Source organism: Cynocephalus volans, chromosome 1, assembly GCF_027409185.1.
Source record: "Cynocephalus volans isolate mCynVol1 chromosome 1, mCynVol1.pri, whole genome shotgun sequence".
Taxonomy (NCBI): Eukaryota; Metazoa; Chordata; class Mammalia; order Dermoptera; family Cynocephalidae; genus Cynocephalus; species Cynocephalus volans.
Window position 1 is genome coordinate 279,131,221 of NC_084460.1, and position 25,450 is coordinate 279,156,670.

The following is a 25,450-nucleotide window of genomic DNA, read 5'->3' on the forward strand; positions in this document are numbered from 1 at the left end:
CTAGAAAGAGAAGCCAGATCACGTCATTAACATAAAATGTGCACATCTTTTCTAATTTCTAAGCTTAATTTTGATTTTGAATTTCTATCACATTTATTCAGACAAATATTTCCCATCTGACTTTGAGTATTTTTGTATGTAAACAATATGTGTCCTCTGGTTGGAGGAACATTTTATTCTCAGAAGTCAGTCTTACATAAGAATGCTATTGAGATAGTTTTGAGCTTTACTGGTTTTGTGAAATGCTTACTTAAAAATATTTATTTTACTTTTTTAAAAAACTGAACATATTTGTTCTAAGGGAACAGCAAAAGTTATACCGGCTTTAAGAAAACAAGAAATGTCCAGGTGTACCTCTTCCACGGTGGTATCTGAAATGCCATAGCAGCCAATGTTGAGGTCACCCATGCCACTGTCCAGCGCTCTCAGGAGTGACAGATAGGCTCCTGAGACTTCGGTGCTAAACGGAGGAAGCACGTACACAAGCTCTCCCCCAATATCCTCCTTGAGGTAGGCATCAGGGAGGTGTGAGCGGATCATTGCCGTCACGGCCATTGTGTCACATACTGTATTTGCATTTAGATTTGGACTCTAGAGACAAAAACAGAAGTTAGATACTCCCTTCTCGTTACACTGTAGTACCCAAGGGCCCAAAACAGAAGGTAGTGAGTTCTTTTAGGCCACTCCAGACCTGACTTAGGTCCAGTGTCTCCCTATCCCATTTGGGGTCCCCAAGTCACCATTCTATCAATTGCATGTTCTCACCCCACCCTGTCCATTCTCCAACCTCATAGCCCACCATCCTCCCTGTCATGTGCTCTACTCCAGGAACAACAGTGTCCTTTCTGTTGCTAGAGGGGGTCAGGCTCAGGCATACCCCTTCCTCAGGACTTTGTAATTGCTGTTTCTTTGCCCCAGATAGCCACATGTTCTCTTCTCTCACTGGCTCCAACACATGGCTCAATGGTCCCTTTCTCAGAGACTTCTCTTATTACTCTGCTTATAAATTACACCACCCAGCATTCCCTCTTTCCCCTCTCCTGCTATTCATAGCACAGAAATAACTATACGAAAGAATTTACTAATTACTAATTGCTAATAACTAAATAAAGTTATTGATTGTATCATCTGAATTCCTCACACTCCATCAGAACAGAAACTCCATGGGGCCAGGGATTTTAATGTCATTAGTTCACTGCTGCAACTCTACTGCCTAGGACAGTGCTGGGTACATCATAAGGCATAATACACACCTAATGCACACATTCCTGAATGGATTAACAAATGTAACAATAAACTACTTTTTATATTTTGGAAATCACCATCAGGATGATTAGGTTTACAATAAATGAAGACAGTAAAACATGCCTAATAGTATATGTATCTTACACAGTATTGTTATATCATATGCTCTGTTAGATGTAACATGACTCCTTAGCCAGATTTTTGTTCTTCAAAAGACGTATATTGACAAAATAAAATAAAATTTGGAAGAAAAAAAAAAGATGTAAGACATGGTTGACCTTAGTTATAGTCTCCACACTGCCACTTGAAGAGTCCTAATCAGGAAGTAAATACATGACTTCATATTCTCTTCAATTTCTTTTGATAAAGCAGAAAATCTAATTTTTAGCCTTAAGGCTGAAATGTTAGGGAAACTAAAAGGCTGATCCTCCATCAGTAACCCTAAAATGCAGATCAATTTTTACCTAGTATTTTGATTCTCAATGTACAGTTTCCATACCAGCAGCATCAGCAGCACCTGGGAACTTGTTATAAATGTACTAAATTCTGGAGCCCTATTCTGGACCTACTGAATCTGATTCTCTTGGGATGGGGCCGGATGTCTGGCTTTTACCCAAGACCTCCAGGATTCTGATGCTTGCTCAAGTCTGAGAACCAATAAGCTAGCATATTAATGAGTTTTAGCACTGAATAAACTTGAAGAGATTCTGCCTCCATTTCATATAAAAAATCAACGTATGACCCCCATAAGAAGATATGGTTTCTCTCCTACCAACCTTCTTCTTGGTGAGCGTGAGGTGATAGCCATCCCCAAATACTTCCTTGAGGTAAAACGGTGACCCGCAGCACCGGAGCCCACCATGCTCCAGGAAGGCGATGCGGTCACTCAGCACTTCTGCCTCATCCAGGTGGTGCGTCGACAGAATGATTGTTCTGGCTTGAAAATACAGACGAGAGTGACAGAGAATGCAAAATGAAGGCACCATCCCCAAGACAGAGAGTGACCAGGAGTAAACAAGGGCAAGGGGTCACGTTTTATGAGCTAACTAAAATACTAACTGATCACAAAGAACTTCCAAAATGATCAAAGAGAAATTCGGAGGGAGTGTTCTTAAATATTTGAGGTGCTTTCCATATAAGACAGCAGCAAATAAGCATTTATTACACCGTATGGCTAAGTGTCCACCCTGTGTCCTGTGGGCACTGGCAACCCTGCCCAATTGTCAGAGTTTTGCTCCTGGCGCTTCATTTTGCACTCTTTCTTTCTCTGTCTCTTTTTCTTCCTTCCTTCACTATGAAAAAGCAATAATTTTAAAGACTTTTTGCATATTCCTCTCTGATCAATCCACTCCACACTGATTACTCCTTTGCTTCACATCCTGTTAGCACTTATTTAGTCTGTTTTCAATTTATTTTCATTTGTGTATGTTTGATATCTCTAATTAGATTCTAAGCTCCTCTAGGCAGACTTTGGAACTTCTCCTGGATTTGCATGCTTTCAAAAAGGCCAGTTAAGTACTCCGCTCACAGTGGGCACTAGAAGGATAGTAGCTAATTGACCCAGAAATTTAGCTGGGAAAAGAGAAATCTTGAGAAAGCAAAGAGCCAATCTTAGATGTTTAAAGAAAATATTAAACAGAAAAGGCTTCAACTTGCTTTAGTGTATCCCAGAGGACAGAATTAGGACTGTTGGGTGGAGAAGATATGAGAAAGTACTCATACCAGTTTTGTTCTTGGATATAACATCCCATATACTTCGACGAGAACATGGGTCAACTCCAGTGGATGGTTCATCCAAAATTACTACTCTTGATCCACCAATGAGAGCTATGGATATGGATAATTTCCTCTTCATTCCTCCTGACAGCGTTCCAACTCTCTTATGACGATGGCTGTACAGTCCAGTATCTTTTAAAGTCCTTCAAAAAAATGTATGGTGGTTATTTTTTATAGATAGTCTATCTAAATACTAAAAACAAAAATACAATAAACACCCTAAGTGCTAGGTATTCACTAAGCAACTATTACGTACTCAGTAAGGTACAATAAATTATTGAAGATTCATAATATAGTTTTCTGTTGTTTATCACCTAGTTGGAGGTACAAAAGTCATACTCAGAAAAAAACACAAGGGAATATATAGTTCATTCATTTGACAATTATTTATAGAGTGCCTGCTCATTTTGTGCCAGGCCATATTTTAGCTGCTGGGGAAAAGCAGTAAGCAAATAAAGGCCCTACCCATATGGAGATTATGTTCTAGTATGTGTGTGTATCGGGAGGGATATGGGGGAAATCTAGTTGATAAACATATTCCCAAGTAACTTTCTAATATGCCAGGTAATAAGTGCAATACAAAATAAATAAAGCAGGGTACACGAGATGAGGAGTGCCTGGGGCATGCTGTTTTAGGCATCTATTTTATACATGGCAGTAACCTCAGAAAAGGATGCCATTTGGGCAGAGACCAGTAAAGTGGAGGAGTAAGAGATGGCTGTCTGGGGAAGGGTGCTATAAATAGAAGGAAGAATAAGTGAAAAACTCTGAGGCTGGAGCAGCCTAGCACAACCAAGTGCACAACTAGGCCAGTGTACCTAGAGCAGAGTGAATGGAGGGGGTGGAAGGAAGAGAAATCAGAAATGAGACTGGGGGCAGGTCATGTAGGGCCTCATATGCCTCGATAAAGACATCATTGAGTGTTACACTGAGCGTGGCAAGAAGCCACTGGAGGGTTTGAACCCAGAAGTGACATGTTCTGATTTGCAACTTAAAAAGATCACCCTGGCTGCTCTTTGAAGAATAGGTTGTATGAGGGAAGAGCGGAAGCCTGAAGTCCAGTTAGGGGGCTTGGACCAGTGTAGTAGCCATGGAGATTAGAAATAAAGGATTTGGGGCAATATGGGAGCCAGAGATGAAGAGAGTTAAGCAATTTTAGTAAAACTGGTTGGTGAGGACAATGACGTTAAATGTATACAATACCAGAGAAGTAGAAAAACGAAAAAGCAATTGTCCTGTGAGAAAGCATTTCCTGTTGTTATTACGACCAGAGCTCGACCAGCTCAGCTATGGGTCTCTGAGAGGAGTGGGCAGCTCATGCTCTCGGTCCCGTCAGAACTCACCTTTTCACTTCCTCGTGGAGCTGCTTTCTGGTCCAGTGAGGAACTTTGATGGAGCCGTATAAGAGAAGGTGCTCCTTGGTGGTGAGGTAGCTGAACAGGACGTCGTGCTGCATGCAGACCCCCATGTTCTTCCGCACAGAGTCGAGGTCTGTTTTGATATCTTTTCCATACACAAAGATGGTACCTGCTGAGGCCCCAAACAGCCCAGTTAACATGGAGCTGGAAATGAAGAGATGATCAATTAGGTATGAACCAAGAATTTGAACTCGACATTGGGACTAAATATAGCTCAGTTGTTAGCAAAAAATGTTACAGTGTATCTCCTCAGGTAAGGTCAAGTTATGAAATAAAATGGCATTAAATGGGAACAAAGCAATAAAAATGACTTTTAAGTGTCTAATAATTTAGAGTGTTACATAAATCCTACATCATGACGAATCTGATGGTGGTAGTGGTGGTGGTGGCTTTTTAATTGCACGTGCACTCTCTCCTTGAGCAAACTCATGTGCTTCTCTGGCACCCCCTAGTATCTATAGGCTGACAAGTCTTAAGTTGATATCTCTAACCTAGACCCCATCACTCAGTTCCAGCCTTGTCCTATACATCCAGTAGACGATGCCACTTCTCCGTGAGATGCCTTACAGTGTCTTCACACTCAACATGTTTAAAACTGGGCTCAAGATCTTTGCCCTCAAACCCACATCCTCATCCATCTTACCTCTTTCATTGTGTGATAAATTCATACGCTGGTTGCACAAGCCTGGAATCCAGAAGTCGTTCTGCACCCTCCTCCTGTCTATGTCTCCTTAGACCACACACATCTCTCCATTTTCATAGTCGCCACCACAGGGCCAGCTATCATCACCACTCACCTAACGCATCGCTCCAAGCTCCTACCTCCACTTCTCACATGCTCTTTGGTCATCTTCAGTCCCTTTTCTACACTGTGACTACAGTATTCTCACCTAGATAATTCCCCACCGTCTTTCAGATGGTTAGTAAACTGGGAAATCATGTATATTTATATATATCCACTGTAACGTAAGACCTATGAGGGCAGGGGAAAGACCCATTTTTTCACCACAACGTCTCAGTACCTAACCAGTGCCTTGCAGCTAATACTTGTATATTAAACAGGGAATCGGTACAATATGCAATTTTCCCATAAAAACACATTGAAAAACAAATTGCATGATTCCTTCTTTATGTTAAAGGTTTTTATTTAGAACAATGAAATGGGGCATTCCCAGCTAAAATTGCAGCCTCTTCAAAAGCCTTCTAAATGCCTTTTGTTCATTGGTCTTTTGTTGCCTATTAGAGATCTTGCCTTTTAAGCATTGTATTCTCACTAGAAAGCCAACCCTGGCTTTAAACAAGGCGTGCACAAGACAGAGGATATATGTTCACTCATTTTATGACCTTCCTTTGGCCCCTTTTATTCCCCCACCCAAAATTAATTTTAATATGATTTGGCAGTCACTGAGCTTACTCATGATGATACAAAACGGGATACGCAGCCACTGACATTTTTTCTCAAACAAGGGCTAGAATGCCAACAGTTGACTCAGCAGGTAAGCGGATGGGGAGCACTGGCGGAAAATCATACACACACACACAAATTCAAAGTAATGTCACTTTTAGAGCATTTGAATCTCTTCTTCATTCTGACACAGGAAAATGCTACTTCAGTGAACAGTGAGAACGAACAGCACATGTACTGCTCCTGGCCTTTTTGATCTATATCTGATCGCTGGTGATTCTTTTGTATCTTTATGATCCAAGTCCAGGGTGTCCTGTGATGGGGCAACTGGGGCTGAGTGTGTTTATACCAGGATGTGCAGACTCAAGCTTATACATGGCCCAGGACAGAAATGCAAATAAATGAAACAGACCGGGTGTATGAGGCAGTACGGATTGGTGGAGACCAGGGATGAACCAGAAAGCAGATGTTCCCTTTGAGAGAACAGTCACTAATGAGTCCCCACTAATGGTGTCTAGCTAAGAATGCGGACTCAGTGTTGCAGAACTTCCTATTATCTAAGAGATGCCAAGAATATTTATTTTTATTTTTGTTTTTGTTTTTTTTTGGTGGCTGGCTGGTACAGAGATCAAACCCTTGACCTTGGTGTTATCAACACTGTGCTCTAACCAACTGAGCTAACCAGGCAGCTCCAAGAAAATTTATTTTTATTAGAAAAATTTCCATTTTTAAATATTGGCCCTGAATTTAAAAATTTAAGAAATACTGGGTGAGCCAACACTAGGTGGACCAAATAAACTTGTCATCTAGTGGGCCCGACTTGGCCTTTGAGTTTATAGTTTAGGACCTCTGATTTAGACACCATTCTATAGCATACCGGTTGAACCATCTTACTCAATCTGGGAAATGTAGTAACTTTATTTTTTACAAAAGAGGTTAGTTCGTGGGGAAAACAAAAATCCTGTAATTTTTATAATATGCTTTTGTGACAATAAGTGTTGAAAATAACATACATGGTAGTAGTTTTCCCAGCTCCATTGGGTCCCAGCAAGGAAGTAATATGCCCTTCATAAAAGTTTAGATTGAGGTTATCAACAGCGACTTTTGAGCTATAGATCTTTGTGACCCCGTGCAGGGCAACCCCAACTGTGAGATCTTTAGGTTCAGGCTCAATGTTGGAGGGAAACAAATATTCAGGACCTAGAGAGAAATCAAGGGAAGAGTCATAAGCTCACAAATAAGGAAATGCACCTATGATTAGACTTTCCTTAATTAAATATTGAAGACTATAAAAATACAACCCTCTAAGAAAAAAAAAAAAACAAAATGATTTATAGTCTTCAGCCTCCTCACTTGGTTACAGAATGAATGAGAGTGGGGAACCACCTACTCTAAGGTTTATATCACCCTTTTCTGTTGGAAAAAGCAGTCTCAGAGTATAGTGTCATAATTATGAATTCTCCTTTATTCAACAGATCTCAGATATTCAAAAGATAAGTCTAAGGCGTGATCCTCTGCACGGAATGATACCAATTTATACAGTAAATGTCTACAAGTTGTGATTTCACAATGACAAGGCTAGCTCAGATCCGTGATTTGTAGGACCTGGTTCATTAATTACTATCTACACCTCCTTTAGGTATCCTAAAAGGACCACTTATATGGGTCGTACTTACTTTATAGCGATGACACTACTCACCTAATATCAGTAAGACATGAGCTTTGAACTATTTTTCTAGCTTTACTGATGGGTTATGCTAAATTACCCATACTTGTTACTTGGTTACTCCTTATGACTGGTGACAGATGGCTGGAGTTAGGGGTGCAGACCATGGCCAAGGAACAAAATTTGTCTCTGTGTGAATCTAACTGGACCTCAAAGGGATCTGCAATCTTGGCCTAATTCGTACCATATGCTAACCAGCTGAGCTAATGAGCCCAGAAAAGGCCACAATTTAATCCTCATGCGAGTCCTAACACATGTGTGTAGACATATTCATCCCTGACTAAAATGATGATAATTTCACCACTTAGAAAAACATAATTAAAACTACTGGTCATATAGTTTTTATACAATTTTTCTCATAAAAATGATGTTGTTGACCTACTTGTCTTACTGGCAGATGGGTTGGTGTTCTGCATCATGATATTAGTAAACATAAGGCCGTTGCTTTTCTCATGCTTCACCTCTGCACATCCAGATCGTTCCTTCCAATAGGAAGGAAGGATTGGGAAATACCAAGGAGCTGCCATACCGTATGTTCCTGCAGTAAAAAATGTATTAGGAAAAGTGATTAGTAATTGATTGTTAACATTAAGCATCAGAAACTAAATAATACAATATGGTTCGGGAAGTAATTTCATTTTTTTGATGCTATATAAAACTAAAGGGTCGTATCAGTTTCTAAAATAAAGTAAAAAAGATAACCGTTTTTTTTCTTGTTTTTGTTTTTTTAAACAGCTTCATTGAGGTATAATTACATACCATAAAACTTACCCATTGTAAGTGTACAGTTAGATGATTTTTAGTAAATTTATAAAGTCATGCAACCGTCACCACAATCCACTCTTAGAACATTTCTACAATATACATGCCAAAAAATTCTCTCACACCCATCTGTAGACAATCCCTGCTCTCACCCCAAGTCCTAGGCAATCACTGACCTGCTTTCTGTCTCTACATATTTGTCTTTTATAGAAACCTTATGTAAATGAAATCACACGCCTTTATTCATTTACAGCATCAAAAAGTGTACAAATATAAGTAAGGCTTAATGGGAAAACATCTCAGCATGTTAGAAGGAAGGACTGCTTGAGACCTGGAAGGAGGAACCCAACTTGTCTTCTTCCACGAGAACCTAGTAAATTCTCCTTAGAATTAGGAGATTTGGTTTCTGCCTCATAATATCTCACACTCCTGTTTGGAAAGACTGGATTGTTTTGACACTATTCCACGTTTCTTAATTCACTCCATCTTTTAAGGGACTATCAGAGAGAAAATTCAGCAGTACATTGTCACATTCTGAAAAATTTTGGTTAGTTTTGGGATTTTAGTATTTCTTTTTGAAGATTACATGTGGCAAATCAAATATTAGAACATATATATTAGCTGACTTATAATAATGGCAGCCAAAATGCATATACCTGTGGGAAGCATGTTCATACCTGGGAAAACGTTCCTGACATACCAAGCAATAAGGAAATAAATGAAAGAGTCAGCTAGGATTAGACAGCACAGCCAGCCAAATGAGGTGGTATCATCCTGAACTGGGGAGCTGTACATATTGTCCCACTGAAGACCTAAAGGTGGACACAAATATTTATTCTCTGTGAAACATATCACAGTTGTGAAAGATAAAATCCAGTTTTAAATAAAGGGAACCTACCAATGCCCTGTTCTTCGTATCGTGCAATGTATTGGCTTGCATAACTGAATGCTGTTGGAGACAGCAGGCTCTGAAAGGAAAATAAACAGCAATGACAGTTCTTGTAAATTTTCTACACTTCACCCAGAGGGATCTTAAAATACTTAAAACTTTGGACATTTGTATAGACAAAATTGATGCTTATTCTCTAAGCATATTTAAAAATATAGAGGTCCCTTGCCAAGCATGCTACCATTCGGAAAGAAAAATAGAGAGAATAGCAGAACACAGTAATGGGAAAGTTACAACTTGAAAAATATTTGTTAAAAATCCAAAATATATATTTAAACTTATTAAATGTTGTTTAGCAATTTATAAAATAGGTAATTACAGGGTAATGTAGTGTTAAAGACTAAAAGTAAATGAAAACATTAGGGGCCAGAAAATGTTTTCATTTCATAAATTTATTTCAGATAATAGTAGAATTATAAATAAAAATATGCTAAAATATCAATCAATTGAACACTGATAATTGCAAAACAAATTACAGATTTAAATTTTGTTTAAACCCAAAATAGTCAGTTCTAGGTGAAAGTTATTCATCACTCTTTATTTCCATAAACAGCAGAGTTTTAATATGATGAGATATGCTTCTGCTTTTCACATTTCAAAGTCAGTAATCTTAACGCCTTCATTAAAATTCTTAAATTAATTTAGTGCTTTTGAAATGAAAAGCCAGAAAAGGATTCAAAGTTGATTATATGCTGTCAGTGCATTTGTCTTTATGCCTCTAAGCTATGTTATCTATCATGAAAACCATGAGAATTATTCATGTATGAGAATAATTCCAGTACTAGAGGCTCCAAGATGTTTAAAGAATTGGACCAGAGAGAAGTCAGAATTCTTGACAATCTCTAAAACACAATATATTACATCTTAACTGATCTTTCTTCAGGAACTTTCTTAACAGCATCACATATTATGATTTTGGAAGCTGTGGGGAAAAGATTTCTTTTTCATTGTCTTATGATTCTATAACATACAACAGTGTCAAAAAAAACCATCATTAGGGCAATGAAACTTATTTTGCTATCACTAAATTTTTTAATTTAGATAAGTGAACTTGCAATTCAAGAGTCTTAAAAAAAAGGGGGGGGGTCCATCCATCTCCCTCACTGGCCATTCCGACAGTTGACTTACCATGAATACTTTCACTACATAGCTCAACTCATCCTCAACTGTAACCAGCACAATAAATGGAAAAAAAGCAATGATGTAGATGAGGCTTCCGATCAGAGCTGCAATGTTGGTGTTGTTGAAGAAGACACTGATAAGATAGCTCATGGCAATAACCGAGAAGCTGTAGTCCGAAAAATACAGGAACAAGATGAACCCATTTGTTTTAGGAAGAATATTGCCAAACTTGAGTATAACGATGAGGATTATGGTGGTAACCAGTAAAAATCCAACACTCTCTATAAGCCAGGCCAAAAAATGGCTGCAAGAGTTCACACCCATCATCTTCATGTACTGTAAGAAGGAAAAAGCGTGAGCTGCTTCTTATGCTGGTATACTCCTAAAATAACAATGTTTCCTGTATCCTGCCAAGATGTCTATGAGATTCTCCATACATATATATATATATAGAACCAGGCATTTTAAAGGTTCACATAAATCAAGTATTTGTTCATACTTGCTATGTGAAATATTCCTATTTAGACCAGTCCGTCTTAGATTGTGTGCTCCCAGAGTGCTGCAATATAATGAATGATTTAAATGGTTAGGTTCCTTTTTTTTTTTAAATTACTGTTCCTAACTAATTACTAGTAACTAGTTAATGCCTCCAAATTCAACTAATTTAGAATAGATCATCAAATTTATGATATCCCCTGCAGAATTTTACAACATCGATTTGATATTTGTGCAGGCATGAATATTTCAAACTGGTGAAAAACCATAATTTAACTGCAAGTTCAATGTAGGCACTGAGATAATAAAAATTCTAATCTTTTCCCCAAACTTTAATGAACAACACAGTCAGTACCCTTGATTCCTGAGAGAAATAGAATAAACCCAATTCGTAAGAATTTAACACACGGAAACTTTGAAGTGAGACCTCCCGCCTTCAGCTATAGCTCTCCCATCTTTAACTCACTGAATTACCAAACTCACATATCTAGGGAGTCTAGGTCAGGTTTGTCCAACTTTTTTTCCAAAAAGACATTAATGCACCCATAATGAACCTATGTACTTGAGATACTGTATAGCTCTCTCTCAATTGATATTCTTTGAAACTCAATGATATTCCCAAAGGCCAAGGCACCCATGAGCAGAAAAAATACACCTGCATGATCCGTTTGTACACTAACTTAAAAGGATTCTAAAAGACCTAGAATCCCCTGGACCTTGCTTGTCTTAAATTTGTTGACATGTGGTACTAGAGGGGAATCTGGATATCCTGGTTTCTAGTTTTAAAAATTCATGAATAACTTGAGCTTACACACCTAATATTCCAATAAAAAAGAGAACAAAAGAAATGCTCTGCTAACAGCTTTATAATACAACATTTTTTGCAAAACTAAGGATTTTCAATGCCCTCCCTCGCCCCCCCACCCCAGTCCCTTAAACCTAACTTGCCTAAGAAAATAAAGAAGGCACTGGATCTTTTGCTTTACAAGCAAAATAGTGTCTTTTACTTTTTGCCTTTGCAACTTATCGCATTTTGTTAATTCTGCTGCTCCTGTTGTTGCCATGGAAACAGCTACTTGACTGCTAACAATCTAAGCTGTGGGCCTTAAGCTAATCATCACTGAGAAAAAGCCTGCAACTTTTTCTCTTAACTTTGCCCTCTTCCTTGCCTTCTTCTCTCCCTGCTGTTTTTCTCCTCCTAGGCCCTGTCACCCTTTGCAGTAGAGACTCAGCCTATGTTTCCATAGGAATAGAAGTTTCAGGCAAGGTGAAAAATTAGCACGGAACAAAGTTCACTATGGAAAGTCTCCCTCAATGGCTACATATGCTATAATTGAAAACAAAATTATATTTTGGTGTGAAAAAAGACCTCACAGATCTTATTCCAGAAGTTCATTCCTTGTTACCCACCCCATCTGAAAAAACTACTGTGTCCTGTTTGACGACTGCATTTCAGAAATATTCACCTGTCCAATATGCTTATATGTTATTATTTGCCTTTCCTGCTAGCTGTATTTTGAGGTTTTTACTGAGTTTATGCCTACTTGAATATAATTAAGTGGGGAGTTATGGAACCCATAAAACTACTTGCAAAGCCAATCTTCATCATTTTATGTGGCCTATACAAATAATATTTCCCCCCAAACAGCAATGTATGGCAGTAGGGGACAATGTCAATATATTTCACAAGCTGTATATAAAATATCTAGGACATATCAAGGCCATGAAATAAAGCTGATGTCGTGTGTACAAACTGACAATCGATAGCTGTAGCATAAGATATTTCTATATCTAAAATAGCCTCTATTCATAGACTTGCTAAAAGATAATTTGGCAAGCTTGAAGACTGGGACTAAAGGTGTTTATCACTGTAATTCTGAAATTTTTCAAGATCAGATTCCTATTCCCAAGAGTGATAAAAGTTGGAGACTCATCCTTTTCCTTTTTATTGAAACAGACTGAGTTAGGTGCTTCCAAAAGTATTCACTATTTAACACTCTATCATGAAACTTCAGTGTAAAACTTCAGGATTTTATGTCATGAGGAGAACAACTGCTATTCATAAAGAGAAAGAGCAATGAGAGTATATGTCAACCATAAATTATCCAGATTCACTGCCAACTTCATTGTAATAAACAAGACCAAACTTGCCGATGAGAACAGAGAACGGCTGGCTATGCTTTCTTGGATGTTGTTACTTCCTCCTAAAAGTGACAGATGTCAAGCACCAGCTTTGTGATCAAAGAGTCACTTGTCTCAGCCCTCCCAAACCTGCCAGAGCAATTCCTTAAATCTGATAACCTGTAGTTCAAGGAAAACCCTCTGCATAGTGGTCAAAGTCTCCCCAGATTGTAGCAGAGAATAATAAGAGATGCTGTAAGATTTTGGATAAATACGTTGCCACTTTCTTGAGAAGCTTATGCACTGGGGTTGACATACTGTCAAGAAAAAAAGCCATAGCTATTCTTATATTTATTTGATAGCAATTTCTTCACTCAACTCAGCAAGTAAGTTATTCAAAGGAAAAACTCAGCAAGTTATTATTCAAAAGGAGTGATATTTTCTACCTCAATTTTTATAATTCTCTTAATAATATATATATTATTATATATATACAATTCTCTTAGCAATATATACATTATTATTAAGAGGAATACAGGAACAAGATGAACCCACCATACAGAGAAGTTACCATTATCATCCTCATTTTACTAATGAGGACATGGAGGGATAGAGAGATCAAGTAACTTGCTTAAATCCCAAAACTAGTAAGAGGGAGAGCTGGGATTCGATCTTGGTAAATTGTAATTACTTATTTCCTATCATAACAACATGAGGAAGAATCTGTGACTTGTATCTTGTGAGGAAAAATAATCAATTGCATAGAAGCACTGGCAAGTACAAGTAGACTAACAGGTTACTCTAACCTCATTATTTCAGATTTTCAGCCAGGCCTTGTAATAATTATTGTGCCCCAGTTTTGCAATGTTTCAGCTTTCTTTGCACTCCATGAGTGAGTGTAAAGAACTCACTATGGGATGTGTAGATAAAATAATATCTATTCAAATACAAGCTAAAAACCACACAATGCTTTATAACATAAATTGTAAAAAGAAGTAGGATATTTTGAATTTGGGTTTAATGATGAAGAACATGCCCAGGAAGAGATCATGCTTTACACTCCTCGTCCTGTCTTCCATTGTTATATTATTATTAACCCGATCAGTAGCACAACATGAAATTCTTAGTTTCTATAAATCAAGAGTCAGTGAGAAATGGAGAAGAAAATTGAAAGAGACAAGGTATACTGGAAGGAGAATTTTCTTTGTGAGCACCAAAATAAGTCGTATGTCTATGTCTGTGTTTATGTCTATGTCTATATTTATACCTGGACTCATTTAGTTACCATGCCAACCATCTTCCTGCCTTCATAGTTATTATTATTATTATTTAAACTTCCTCTGTTAGATCCTAAGTCCTACAGGTAATTTCTTAGGCAAAAGTTACACTCAGGATCATAATTGTACTCATACTTTACTAAGAATTATTCAGATTTTGTTTTTCAGAAGCACTATTAAATAACTTTTATGGCACTTTCTGAGAAAACAAAATATTTCTTATCAGCTGCCTCTGTGATTCAAAAGTAAAATGTTTTTCTTTCTATCTAATTTACAAGGTATGGGTTAGGCTTTCTGAGTTTGTATAGCTATGACAGAAATCATAGTGATTAATTGTTCTATAAATAGGACTTATTTGTAATAAGAAGAAATTCTCAACGTACCTCATGAAGCCGGAGGTCTTTCTCATAAACAAGCTTTTTTACAAAAGCAGCTATAAATACAACCCAGGCAACCATGAGCACGATGGGAAGAGAGTAAGAGACACTGGTTAGGAAGCTGTAAAACAAAAACAAAAGCATTCAGTGGCCAAAATGAAAGTCACACTTGCACATTATGGTATATAAAGAACACACTCCCTGTTGCATTGAAATTATACTCCTATTTTGAAATTGAGGATAATCATTAACTGTGCCCATTATTTAGGAGGTGTGAAGCTGACTTGAGTGGGCCTATGATTTTCTTGCTGTAATGCTGCAAGAGTGAAAAAACAGCTCTAGACTGTTAGATTAAATTGCCATACTGTTTAAATTTGGTTTGAGTATGTTCTGTCCAGGAAAATGATTATTATATAGATACAATTACAAGGCTCAAAACCCTGCATCTAAACTAAATTCTTATCTAAAAGGCAGATTTAAAATTAGATGATGATTGGTTTATCTAACTAAAAGCTATATCTTTCAAAATTACTATATTTATTATTAGGAAGTTCATAGTTATTATTAAACTAAGTTTTCCAACATGAAATAAGACCCAAAGCATTTGTTTAAAATGTAGACAAAGAACTTGGATCCCTCAAAATAATGCTCCAGGAGATGTTTCAAAACAGGTAGAGAAAGGTCTTTTCTGATAGTATGCTAAACTAAAGGGTCCCTAGAAGACTTCATCAAGCCCCGGATGTATTCCTGAGTGGCCTGCCCACAATAGCAGAAAGTTCAAATGCACTTGTTCTCAAAGTTGACTGTGCACTAGAAGAACCTGAAGAGCTTATTAAAATACAGATTTCAGGGCCCCATCCACAAGCTTCTGATTTATTATATCTGGGGTGGGGCCAGGAATTTCTATTTTAAACAATTCCCCAATGATGCTAATGCTGCTGGTCCAGGGACCATACTTTAAGCTCCATAGTTCTGACAATTGCCACCCTTCTATAGGCTGAGGCAAAGGCAGGAGTTTTCAATGAGAGACATGCTAAATTGATCTGTTTTGCATATTGGGCTCCATTGAAGCTTTCACTTGGAGAAAGGGCCCAAGGCCATTTCTTTTTTAATCTATAAAGATAAGGAATTAACCTCCAAGTTCCCCAAGAGAAATGCAAATATTAATGGAACATGACATCACTATCATTCAATATCACTTTAGCTGCTTAGCATGCAGAAGCATATCACCATCAGAGAGATGAGGTGTTTTTTGGTGGGGGAGAGTGAAAATTGGGGCCATATCCAATTTTTTTGTTTCCTGGGAAATGATCTGGCATGGAGTAGGTATTTAAAGAATACTTGTTGAATGAATTCCATCTTGGTCTAGGTCCAGCATTGATGCTATTTCTGGCTCTAGAATTAGGCAAAGCCCCTCATTCATTAATAACAAGTCTTCTGCAATGTTTCTTCCAAGTGATTGAGTGTTTTAGGTTTGGTCTAGTATAAAGAAGAACATGCTAGTCTTGTAATCACAAGGACCAGTGTGGTACCAGCTATATAAACCTGGGCAAGTTACTTAACCTTTCTGGATTTCAGTTCTTTCATCTGGGAAGTATGAACAACAATTCCTGCTTCCACTTATGATGTTGTTGGGTGGAACAAATGAAATAATATATGTGGAAGCACTTTGTATGCAACACAGAGTTTGTATGTGTATGTAACGCGTTATGATCATAGTCCCATGAAGAATGCACAGTGCAGTTACTTTTACTCATTAAAGAAACATCCAGACACCCACCATCCTAAGAACCAAAATTTATAAGGGGAAAAATATGAGCAGGAAAATAGGTGATAATTTTAATTTCACTGAACCCACAGTCTTTACTGCTCGTACAAGTCATTGCAGTTCATACACAGTTCAGGCAGCAAGTCCTCTGACTGGCCTCCACAATAGCCAGCTAATTTCAACAGCCCACTGGATGGATTCCTTGTCTGTTTCCCCATATCATTGTTGCACAAAGGGTTATACGACCTCTTGTCATCTATTACTTTTGAAGCAGCCAAGGGAAACAGAAACATTGAAAGAAAGAAAAAAGAAAAGAAAAAAGACAGAACCATCTGAACTGCATATGAATTGCAATAACTGGGTTGGGGAACAAGTTCAGTTTCTTTAAAGTAATATTCAGCCTCAAGCTTTAATGTAGGAGGATGAGCCTGAACAACTTAGTGCTCCAACCTGATTTTTTAACTGTGTACAGAGTGGAGGAGCCATTCAGTGCTACTCAATTGACAGATTTCCTGCACATTCAAATACAATTGTTTCAAAGCATGATCTTTACATTTTTTGTTCATTTAGCAAAGCCATTTTAGGTAGAGAAGATTCCCAGCGAATGAACTGATAGTACATAAAATAGTTTCAGATAGCACAATATTTATCTTACAGAGTTGATCAGTGATGGGCTCAAGATTTCTTTAAAGTTTTTCTTTAAAATTGACCATGTGCTAAAATTTTTATCAAATTTGAGAGTTGGAAGGGATTTTAATATTCTTTTGTTCACTGGTACAAAACGGATAAGAAACATCAAAATCATGAAGCTACACACTCGGGTGTGGAGTTCACTTCTTCCAATTCTAGGGCCAGAGTTTCTGGCAAGCTATGGGTTATGGTAAAGGATAGATGGATCATTTGGTAAGCACTTTACCATCATTTTGATAATGATGAGTAGCTATAATGCAGCTGTGCCATTTACTGTGGACATTTGCCTAGATAGAAGCATATGACAAAGGTTTGGTGAATATTATCCTTTTCATTTGATATATCTAAATAAATGAACAGAAGTGAGTTCTCCAAAAAGTAGTTGACCATTAAAAAGGGCTGAACATGCACAGACTTACTTGTCTTTCATGAAGCAGGGATAAGGAATTGCTTGAACCTGGACTGCTATTTCCTGGGAGTTCCTTCCAGTTTGCAATTCAATGATTGCTCTTTCAATACTATCCTGTAAATAAATAAAAGCCCTGCCATAGATCTGGTTGTTTGATGGAGAATTGTGTGGCCCTGGGGCCCAAATCTTGGTTCTTATGCTTCTTGTGGTCTGTGCGGTCTTGAGACTCATGCGGATGGTATATTTTATGACAGGAGGAAGAAAGACATTTTCAGAGTCATAGCCTCTGTGCTGGCTTCTGTTAGAAGGAAGCTTAAAAATAACACCTAAAAATAAAATGGCAACAATAGCAGAAAGGTTATTTTAGAGTTGACATTATTCATTGTTTGGAGGGTACACATAGGGGCAGCCAATCAGTCAATTGAGTTAGTAATGTGACAGTAAGTTCAGGCTTCTAATTTACAGAAAAGATGGTTAATTGGAGGTGTCAACCTCAGAGATTCAAAGCTGGAGTTTAAGAATATAATCACAAACTAAGTGGACAGATTAAAAACATCACTCTAAGCCACTTATTAAAATTTTTAAAAAAACATTTTTAAACGAATAATCTTGACTGATTATGAGAATGAACTCAACTTCACCCTGTAACTCTGTAATCCTTTCCATTCTTAATTTTAACTACACCAACAAAACTAAGACAAATGGTGAAGGTTCCTCATACTTAGACAATCTGGTTGGCTGACTACATGAAAGGAAAGGTTCCCATTTCTAAAATCATCAAAGTGGAGCAGTGACCCCCAGACTACTTTTCTGAGTTCTGGATGAAAGAGGCGAGGAAAGAATTTGGCCAATTTTAGTACAAATAGAAGCTGAAACTCTCGTAGAATAACACTTACTTCCAAAGAGTTCATTCCTTTTGTAGAGCCTTTTGGCCTCTCTCTCCATTTCATCTACAGTTTTCTCTGCCTGAATGCGATCATATAATACACAAGAGGAAATATTTACTGTCAGAGAAGATAATGTGTTAAGCTGATCGATGATGTCAATGTTGTTCTCTAATTTCAGCCTTAGAATGTCTAAAGAGGCAAAGCAAAAGAGACAAAAAACATATTATAATCTTAATTCTAGTAGTAATGAGGCAAAATACTGATTTTGGGGGGGGTAAATGTTAAACAGTAAACTATATTATAAATAATGGGAGGCTGTAGAATTTACTCTAAACATATCTAATACTCTAAACCTAGGAAAATGTGTCCAACTATACAGATATTCATCAAGGAAAATGTTGAGTTAGTTACAAATACAGTATACCCAGGTTCAAAGAAAGATACAAGATAATCTGAAAGTATATTCTGTTACAATTCAATTGACACAGAACTAAGGGTGAATAATTTTTTTTTAAATCTATCTACTGGTAGTTAGGAAGAAAACTATAAACTAGAGATGAGAGTTTAGAGAAACTAAACAGAAATGTCTGCTTGTTTTTGTACAGGGAATGTGAATGTACAAATTGAAACAAAGGAAAGCTTGTGTAGAATGTGTAGAGCAAATAAACTGTATTATTTGATAAGCTGTGTTACAGAAGCATCTAAGATACTTGAGAATCTATGCCACATAGTTGCAACTCTCTAATATTGTTTGATTTAAAGCCTTATGTGAGTTACCTCTATTGACATCTGTATTAATCTAGTCAAAATAATCAAGATTTTTATTTTAGGTAGTTACTCTGAAAAAAAAGGTATTTAATTGCTCTTCAATTTCATGATTCCTTGTGAGGAAATCAACTAGGACAAAGGTTAAATATGAAATTGCGAGTTAACACAAATCATTTGGCCAATTAAATTTTTACTGACTTGATCGTTGTGAATACTGAGAAGGCTGTGAATATCATAAATCCCTCCTTACAGAACCCAAACATGTCTCTTACATTGTCCAAAATAAGACTAAATTTTGCACAGAGAACAACTTCTTAATTGCATTTCTCATTAGAATTTAAAGAGAAATATTTTACTTGATGTAGATGTTGGTGGGGGAGGGGTAGATTGTTGTTGATCAGTGGCCACCAGCAGCCACTGGAAATCAACACGACACCAAAGGATCTTTTAGAAATGCTGGTAGACAAAAATCACAGAAATGCTTTGGGAAGTCAGTGCCCCCCAAATCCGAACTATGTAACTTCTTAGATACTAAGTTACATATATGATCACACAAACATCAGGTCTCACTGCTATATTCATTTTAATCTTATTTTACATTCTAAACCTCAATTCCTATTTCAAAAGTTAGAAATAATAAGATTTTTATATGAACTTTGTCATTTATTCCTGATATTTTATCCTTTCTTACCCAAATGATACTTTGAGAGAACAAGTCCACCAGTACTTTTCTTTAATCTCATAAAATGTGTACAATTATATATAATACAAATGTAGGCATAATTCCTCCCCATTGGTTTACAACCTGAGTCATTTATGTCCCAGCAGTGCCGGGAAAGAGGAGGGGCATTTGCTCTGCTACTGCCAAATTCTGATGCTCTCAGTCCCTTCCTCGTACTCATGGTTGCATAGCAACAGTGAATCAGACAGAGCCTGAATTAGATGTCTTGCATCCCTTAGGTCGAAGGTGGGGATGTGGCAGAGGAAATGCATAAGTCCAGACAGCTTCCTTTGATCCTCTGCAGCCTGTTCCTTTTAAATGACCATGAGAGGAGGGCCCAACCTTGAATACTGATTTAGGTTTATTTTCTTTTGAGTTTCTACATTGCCTTTGTCTTGCTTTTGCTAACTTTATAACCTCTTACGATTACATTCTGGGTTAGTCAAGCGATACTGAGGCCAGTGGGGAAAAAATGCTAAATGTAGCCAGAAATAAGTCATTTCATCTTCCCTTTTCCCTAAGAACTTACTTTTCATCAAGTTCCAATAAAAAAAGGGGGGAGGTAGGGCCGAGCCCGTGGCGCACTTGGTAGAGTGCTGCGCTGGGAGCGCGGCAACGCTCCCGCCGCGGGTTCGGATCCTATATAGGACTGACCAGTGCACTCACTGGCTGAGTGCCGGTCACGAAAAAACGACAAAAAAAAAAAAAAAAAAAAAGGGGGGGAGGGCTCCCTTACTTCTAACAACCGACCTATGATTGAAAAAAAAGCTGCATTTATACTGAGTATATTGCATTATGATTATTGAAACTAACTGCAGACACTGAGTGTCCAAATAATCATTACTACTTTAATTGTACAACTAACTGGAAAGAAGACGATTGGATATATCCAAGGTCTCACTTTTCTTTGAATACGTCGATAGAAACTAAATGCAGAAGAAAAGGAAAAGAAGTTCTCATATGGGACAGTGTTTTTCACATTTCTGACAGGATCAGTGAATAAAAGTTTCTTAAATCTGTACTCACCGAGTTCATCTATCTGTTTCAGTAGTTCAACAGCATCAAGTCCCACAGAGAATTTTATGAAAACTTGCACAAAGGGGTTCCTAAGAGTATTCTAACAAATAATAACAGGCAATCAGTTTTAAAACAAGGAAAAAACATGTTTAATACATGTCTCACTAATAACAGCCACAAGGAAATGAAGTAACCACCACTGGGCATTATCAATGCACCATCTTGCAAAGGCTTACCTAGAAATCCTTGAGAAAGAAATAGAAGGTGGGGACTGCTATTGATTTGAAAGGCTGGGGTTTTTTAAATTTATCTATAGACACAAATTGGTCAGCACGCTAAAGTGGCCAGGTATGACCATAATTATCAACATCAGGAAATTATATTCAATTTAACAAGCCTTTTTCCTCATAACTATTACATTATTTATTTTTAACATATGCTAAACACATGTTGTGGTTCGTGGTTGAATTTTGTTCATTTGAAACAAATAAAAACAACTTTTAAAAAGTGATGTCTACATGGAATTTGACATCACAACGGATGAGTATCTTACTTCCACTACTGCCCAGCAGTGAGGCTTTTAGCAAGCACCCAGCCTTTTGCAGCTTCAGGTTACTCTTCTGTAAGGTAGAGATGAATAACTCATCTCATCAGAAGAGTCAATGTAAATTGTTATATCATTTTGTACTGTAATAAGTGCAGGCATGTGAGCATGGAAAAATAAATTGATGATAAAATTTAAATTATTCTATATTCATGGAAAGACTGAAAAATGTTTTAAAAACATACTGGCTTTAAAATATAAAGGCTTTTATAGCTACCTTCCAAATTGGATGACATAACTTCTATCACCAGAGGAATGCTACTAGCTGATATTTATTAAGCTTTTACTATGTGCTGGGAACTGTCTTACAGAGTTTAACTTGACTTTCTCACTTAGTTTTCAACAACAACTTGAGGTAAGTACTATATCATCTGCAGTTAGTAGATGACAAAGCTAGGACTAAAGAAGTGCTATAAGTTATCCTAACAATACATAATTAATAAGGGCAAAGAGAAAAGCCAAAGGGAGAGAATTCAACTCAATTAATGTTATTCATCCTATGTTCCAATTCATGACCTAGTTTTTACATGAGCTAGGGTTAAGTTGGTTGTCCTTATAGAGCACGGTTTGTTACCACTTATTATTCTGTCCTTATTACTAACATCTTTCATTTTATTATCATGGAGATGAATGATTAAGAGTAACATATATTATTAGAACACATATATAGAACTAATTTGCTAAATTCATAGCTACTGAAGGTTCTAAGAGTAGTTGGTAGCATGCAGACTGATAATAGAGTCCTTTAAAATCTTTGTACTAGAAATTAACTTGCGCATTACAGAAAATCTGAATCAGAGCATTACTAACAAAGTGACTTGTAAGTTGCAATTTGGAGATAATCCATTGAACCCTATTTCCAATTGAATCCTATTTCCAGTCTCCCATCACTCTTTTACAATCAGTCCTGAAATATATAATACCATCTTAAAATGCTGCCACACACACATGAACTTCACAAGTCTGTGAAGTGGTTATCAATATACTCATTTTAGGGATTCATAAACTGCAGCTCAAGTACTTTAAGGCATTTGCCGAAGGGTTCACGGTGGCAGAGCCACGTCTTATGCTAAAAGCTTGAAATTTCAAATTCTATACACATTTACAGAACCAAATTTTTCCTCAATAATTGAGAATAACAATTAATTTTGTTCTAGAGCAGAATAAAGATACTTCCATTAAATGATGAACTCTTTATGAGCATGGTCACAGATATTCTAGCAAATTACTGCACTTTGGAACTATTATGTATAGAGTATCTCCTTTGTTAATTCACCACTTTAACAAAACTTTCTTGAATAAAATAATATGTAGCTTTTTTTTTTTCTGTCCACAGAAAAAATGTTTTAGGAGAAAAGAGCAATCTTTCACTTAGGAAAATACATATGTTAATAAAGTACTATCCAAGTAGACTTTGTTATCTGAAACTCACTGGAAAAGGCCACTTGAAATTAGCATACTTAAAAGTAGAATACGAATTTAATAGTGAATTGTGGGGAAGATATTTGATAGAAAGCTTATTTTGTAGTTACTAAATGTATAAAACATCTATTTTAGAAATTTATTTTATCATTTATAATAAAGCTCAGATTGTAATTGTAGCTATGTGCTTATTGTTAGTCAAAACAACAACTAAATAAAGCATCTTTTGAGTATAGTTTTTCTGACAAAGTTATATAACATTCTTCATTCTATATTTAACTTTCTAAGCATGATCATAAAGAAAGGTGAGGTTTTTTTGTTTTGGGGTTTTTTTTTTTTTTTTTGCAAAAATATTCTAGGGCTCCATCAATTGCCCGATGCCTCTCTTTGATACACAAGCCGTCTCTCTTGAAACTGTTAGGTTGTCATCATTCCTGACAATTTTCTTGCCCCCGGTTGATAACTGGGATAACTCTGCTGCTCAGTCGTTGGTTGTCAAGAGCTCTGCTTGTGATCAAAACATTCCCTTACATTATTTGCATCATCTTCAAAAAATTATGCATCTTTTACAAGAATTGCAAATTACACTTTTCAACCAACGTGCATTGTTCCACTGTCAAAGCTTTAACCTAAACTAGAGTGAGCATGAGGATTGTTTGAGTGAAGGCTAGATTTTGAAGGGGCCAATATATTAGATCACTTTTTTCAGTTATGATAATTTTTCCTTTATTATATGACTTTGAACTTAAGACACAAATAAAAACTCTAATGAGAACACATTGTGTACAGTGTGTTAAAATTAATTTGGAATTTAAGTTTCCACTAAGAAGCTCCCCAAATTTCATGTTTTCCAATATTTTAGTAATTCTGGTTCAGTTAAGGTAGCAAAACATAATTTAAAGGAGAGAAATAAATAATATAAGCATATTTTTATAGCATTTTAGTTTTGGAAAACTGATTTACATCACTAGTTATGTTTGAAAATCAACTTGTAAGATGAGTTATTTCTGAATTACCGACAGAGGAGATGCAGTTCAAGAGGTAAAGAGTGACTGATCTGTTACCCGTCCCTGGAGGAGAAGCCATTTTAATCTATTGAATATAGATTCTAAATTACTCTTTGCCCATTCACATAATGAAAATGATTAAAATCTCAAAGAATCATAATTCCTACTTAGGTGAATGACAGAACCGTATCATACCTGGAGCATTGGAATCGCCTGGTTTAACAGGTGGAAGGAATTCATGAAAAGTGGTGACTTATCCATCCACTCTTGAGATTTTTCTCTTAATTCTGCCAGCTGCCTCAGAGTTGCATTGGACTTAAAAACAAAGAAACAAAAGAGATCTGGTCTATTAGCATTCTTCCTATATTTCAAAAACATTTCTTAAGATTGTTTTGTTATATAACTTTAAAAAATAGTTCTAAGAGGTGGAGTTAGTAAAAAAATATTATCAGAAATTTCCCACATAGTCAAAAGTTTTAAATGACATCTTTTATAAGGTCAAGATTATTTATAAAAATTCTGGAAAATTTAGGGTTGGTTTCATGTTCACGGTGAATTTACAACCAAAATGAAAGCATATCTGCTGGAGTTCTCACAGGTTTCTCATTTTTACCAATGAGACACTTTACTACTAAAGAAACATCCTAGTTGAAGGGTATAAGAAGGATATTCTTGTACATTGCTCATGAGAATAGATATGTTACAGCCCCTTTTGGAAAGCAATCTGACAACAGCTATCAAAATAAAATGCAATATCCTTTAATCCCTCAATCCTGAACATTCATCTCGTTGAAGTAAAAATACCCAATACGTAAAGCCATAAGCACAAGACCATTTGTTGCCACATTGTTTACATTGGAAAACAAAAACATAAACAGACACTGGAAACAAAAATGAATGCCCAACAACTAAGGATTGGATGAGTAAATTCCATGCTATGAAAAAATTTGCAATCTTCAAAAAGAATGAGCTGAACTATACATATTGATTTGAAATAATTTACACAATGTATTCTTGTGTGAGAAAAACAATATGCAGAAAACTACTGTAATGCAATCTCATTTTAATAATGCAAACAATGACCTAAGAACTATGCACATGAATATAAATATAGTATAGTAATTTATAAAGAATTAGAGGAATGTTAGCAATTTACAAAAAGATGCATATTTCAATGCTAACATACATCAGTTTACATAAAGGGAAAAACAGGATCAATAGAGGAGAAAAAGCGAGGTGAGAGCCAAGCATCAAAGGAAAAGAAAAAGACTGCAATTAGACAATAAGTATGTATATGACTTGAGGTATGCAACATTATGTAGAGATATATAGTCAATAAAGCAAATAAGGCATTCAATCACAAATAATAAAAGCAAAGAACATTCAATACAGACCTCCCATCCATTTTTATATAGATCTAATTAAAAATAATATTATCTTCACATAAACTATAGTTTAATGACCAAGTTATGGTGAAGCAGAGA

General features: G+C 36.5%; 1 protein-coding gene across 1 annotated transcript in view; it reads right to left on the reverse strand.

Moving 5' to 3' along the window:
• ABCA12 (ATP binding cassette subfamily A member 12) overlaps positions 1-25,450 on the reverse strand; it is a 157,094-nt gene that overhangs the window by 39,296 nt on the left and 92,348 nt on the right. The window contains exons 19-32 of the mRNA XM_063101417.1: positions 24,162-24,281; positions 20,943-21,033; positions 18,437-18,616; positions 17,551-17,866; positions 14,680-14,794; positions 10,410-10,739; positions 9,231-9,300; positions 9,010-9,144; positions 7,962-8,108; positions 6,858-7,044; positions 4,365-4,583; positions 2,968-3,164; positions 2,022-2,182; positions 355-591 (exon numbers count right to left, since the gene is read on the reverse strand). Of these exons, the coding sequence (XP_062957487.1) occupies positions 355-591; positions 2,022-2,182; positions 2,968-3,164; positions 4,365-4,583; positions 6,858-7,044; positions 7,962-8,108; positions 9,010-9,144; positions 9,231-9,300; positions 10,410-10,739; positions 14,680-14,794; positions 17,551-17,866; positions 18,437-18,616; positions 20,943-21,033; positions 24,162-24,281 (2,505 nt within the window). The remainder of the gene's footprint in view (positions 1-354; positions 592-2,021; positions 2,183-2,967; positions 3,165-4,364; positions 4,584-6,857; positions 7,045-7,961; positions 8,109-9,009; positions 9,145-9,230; positions 9,301-10,409; positions 10,740-14,679; positions 14,795-17,550; positions 17,867-18,436; positions 18,617-20,942; positions 21,034-24,161; positions 24,282-25,450) is intronic.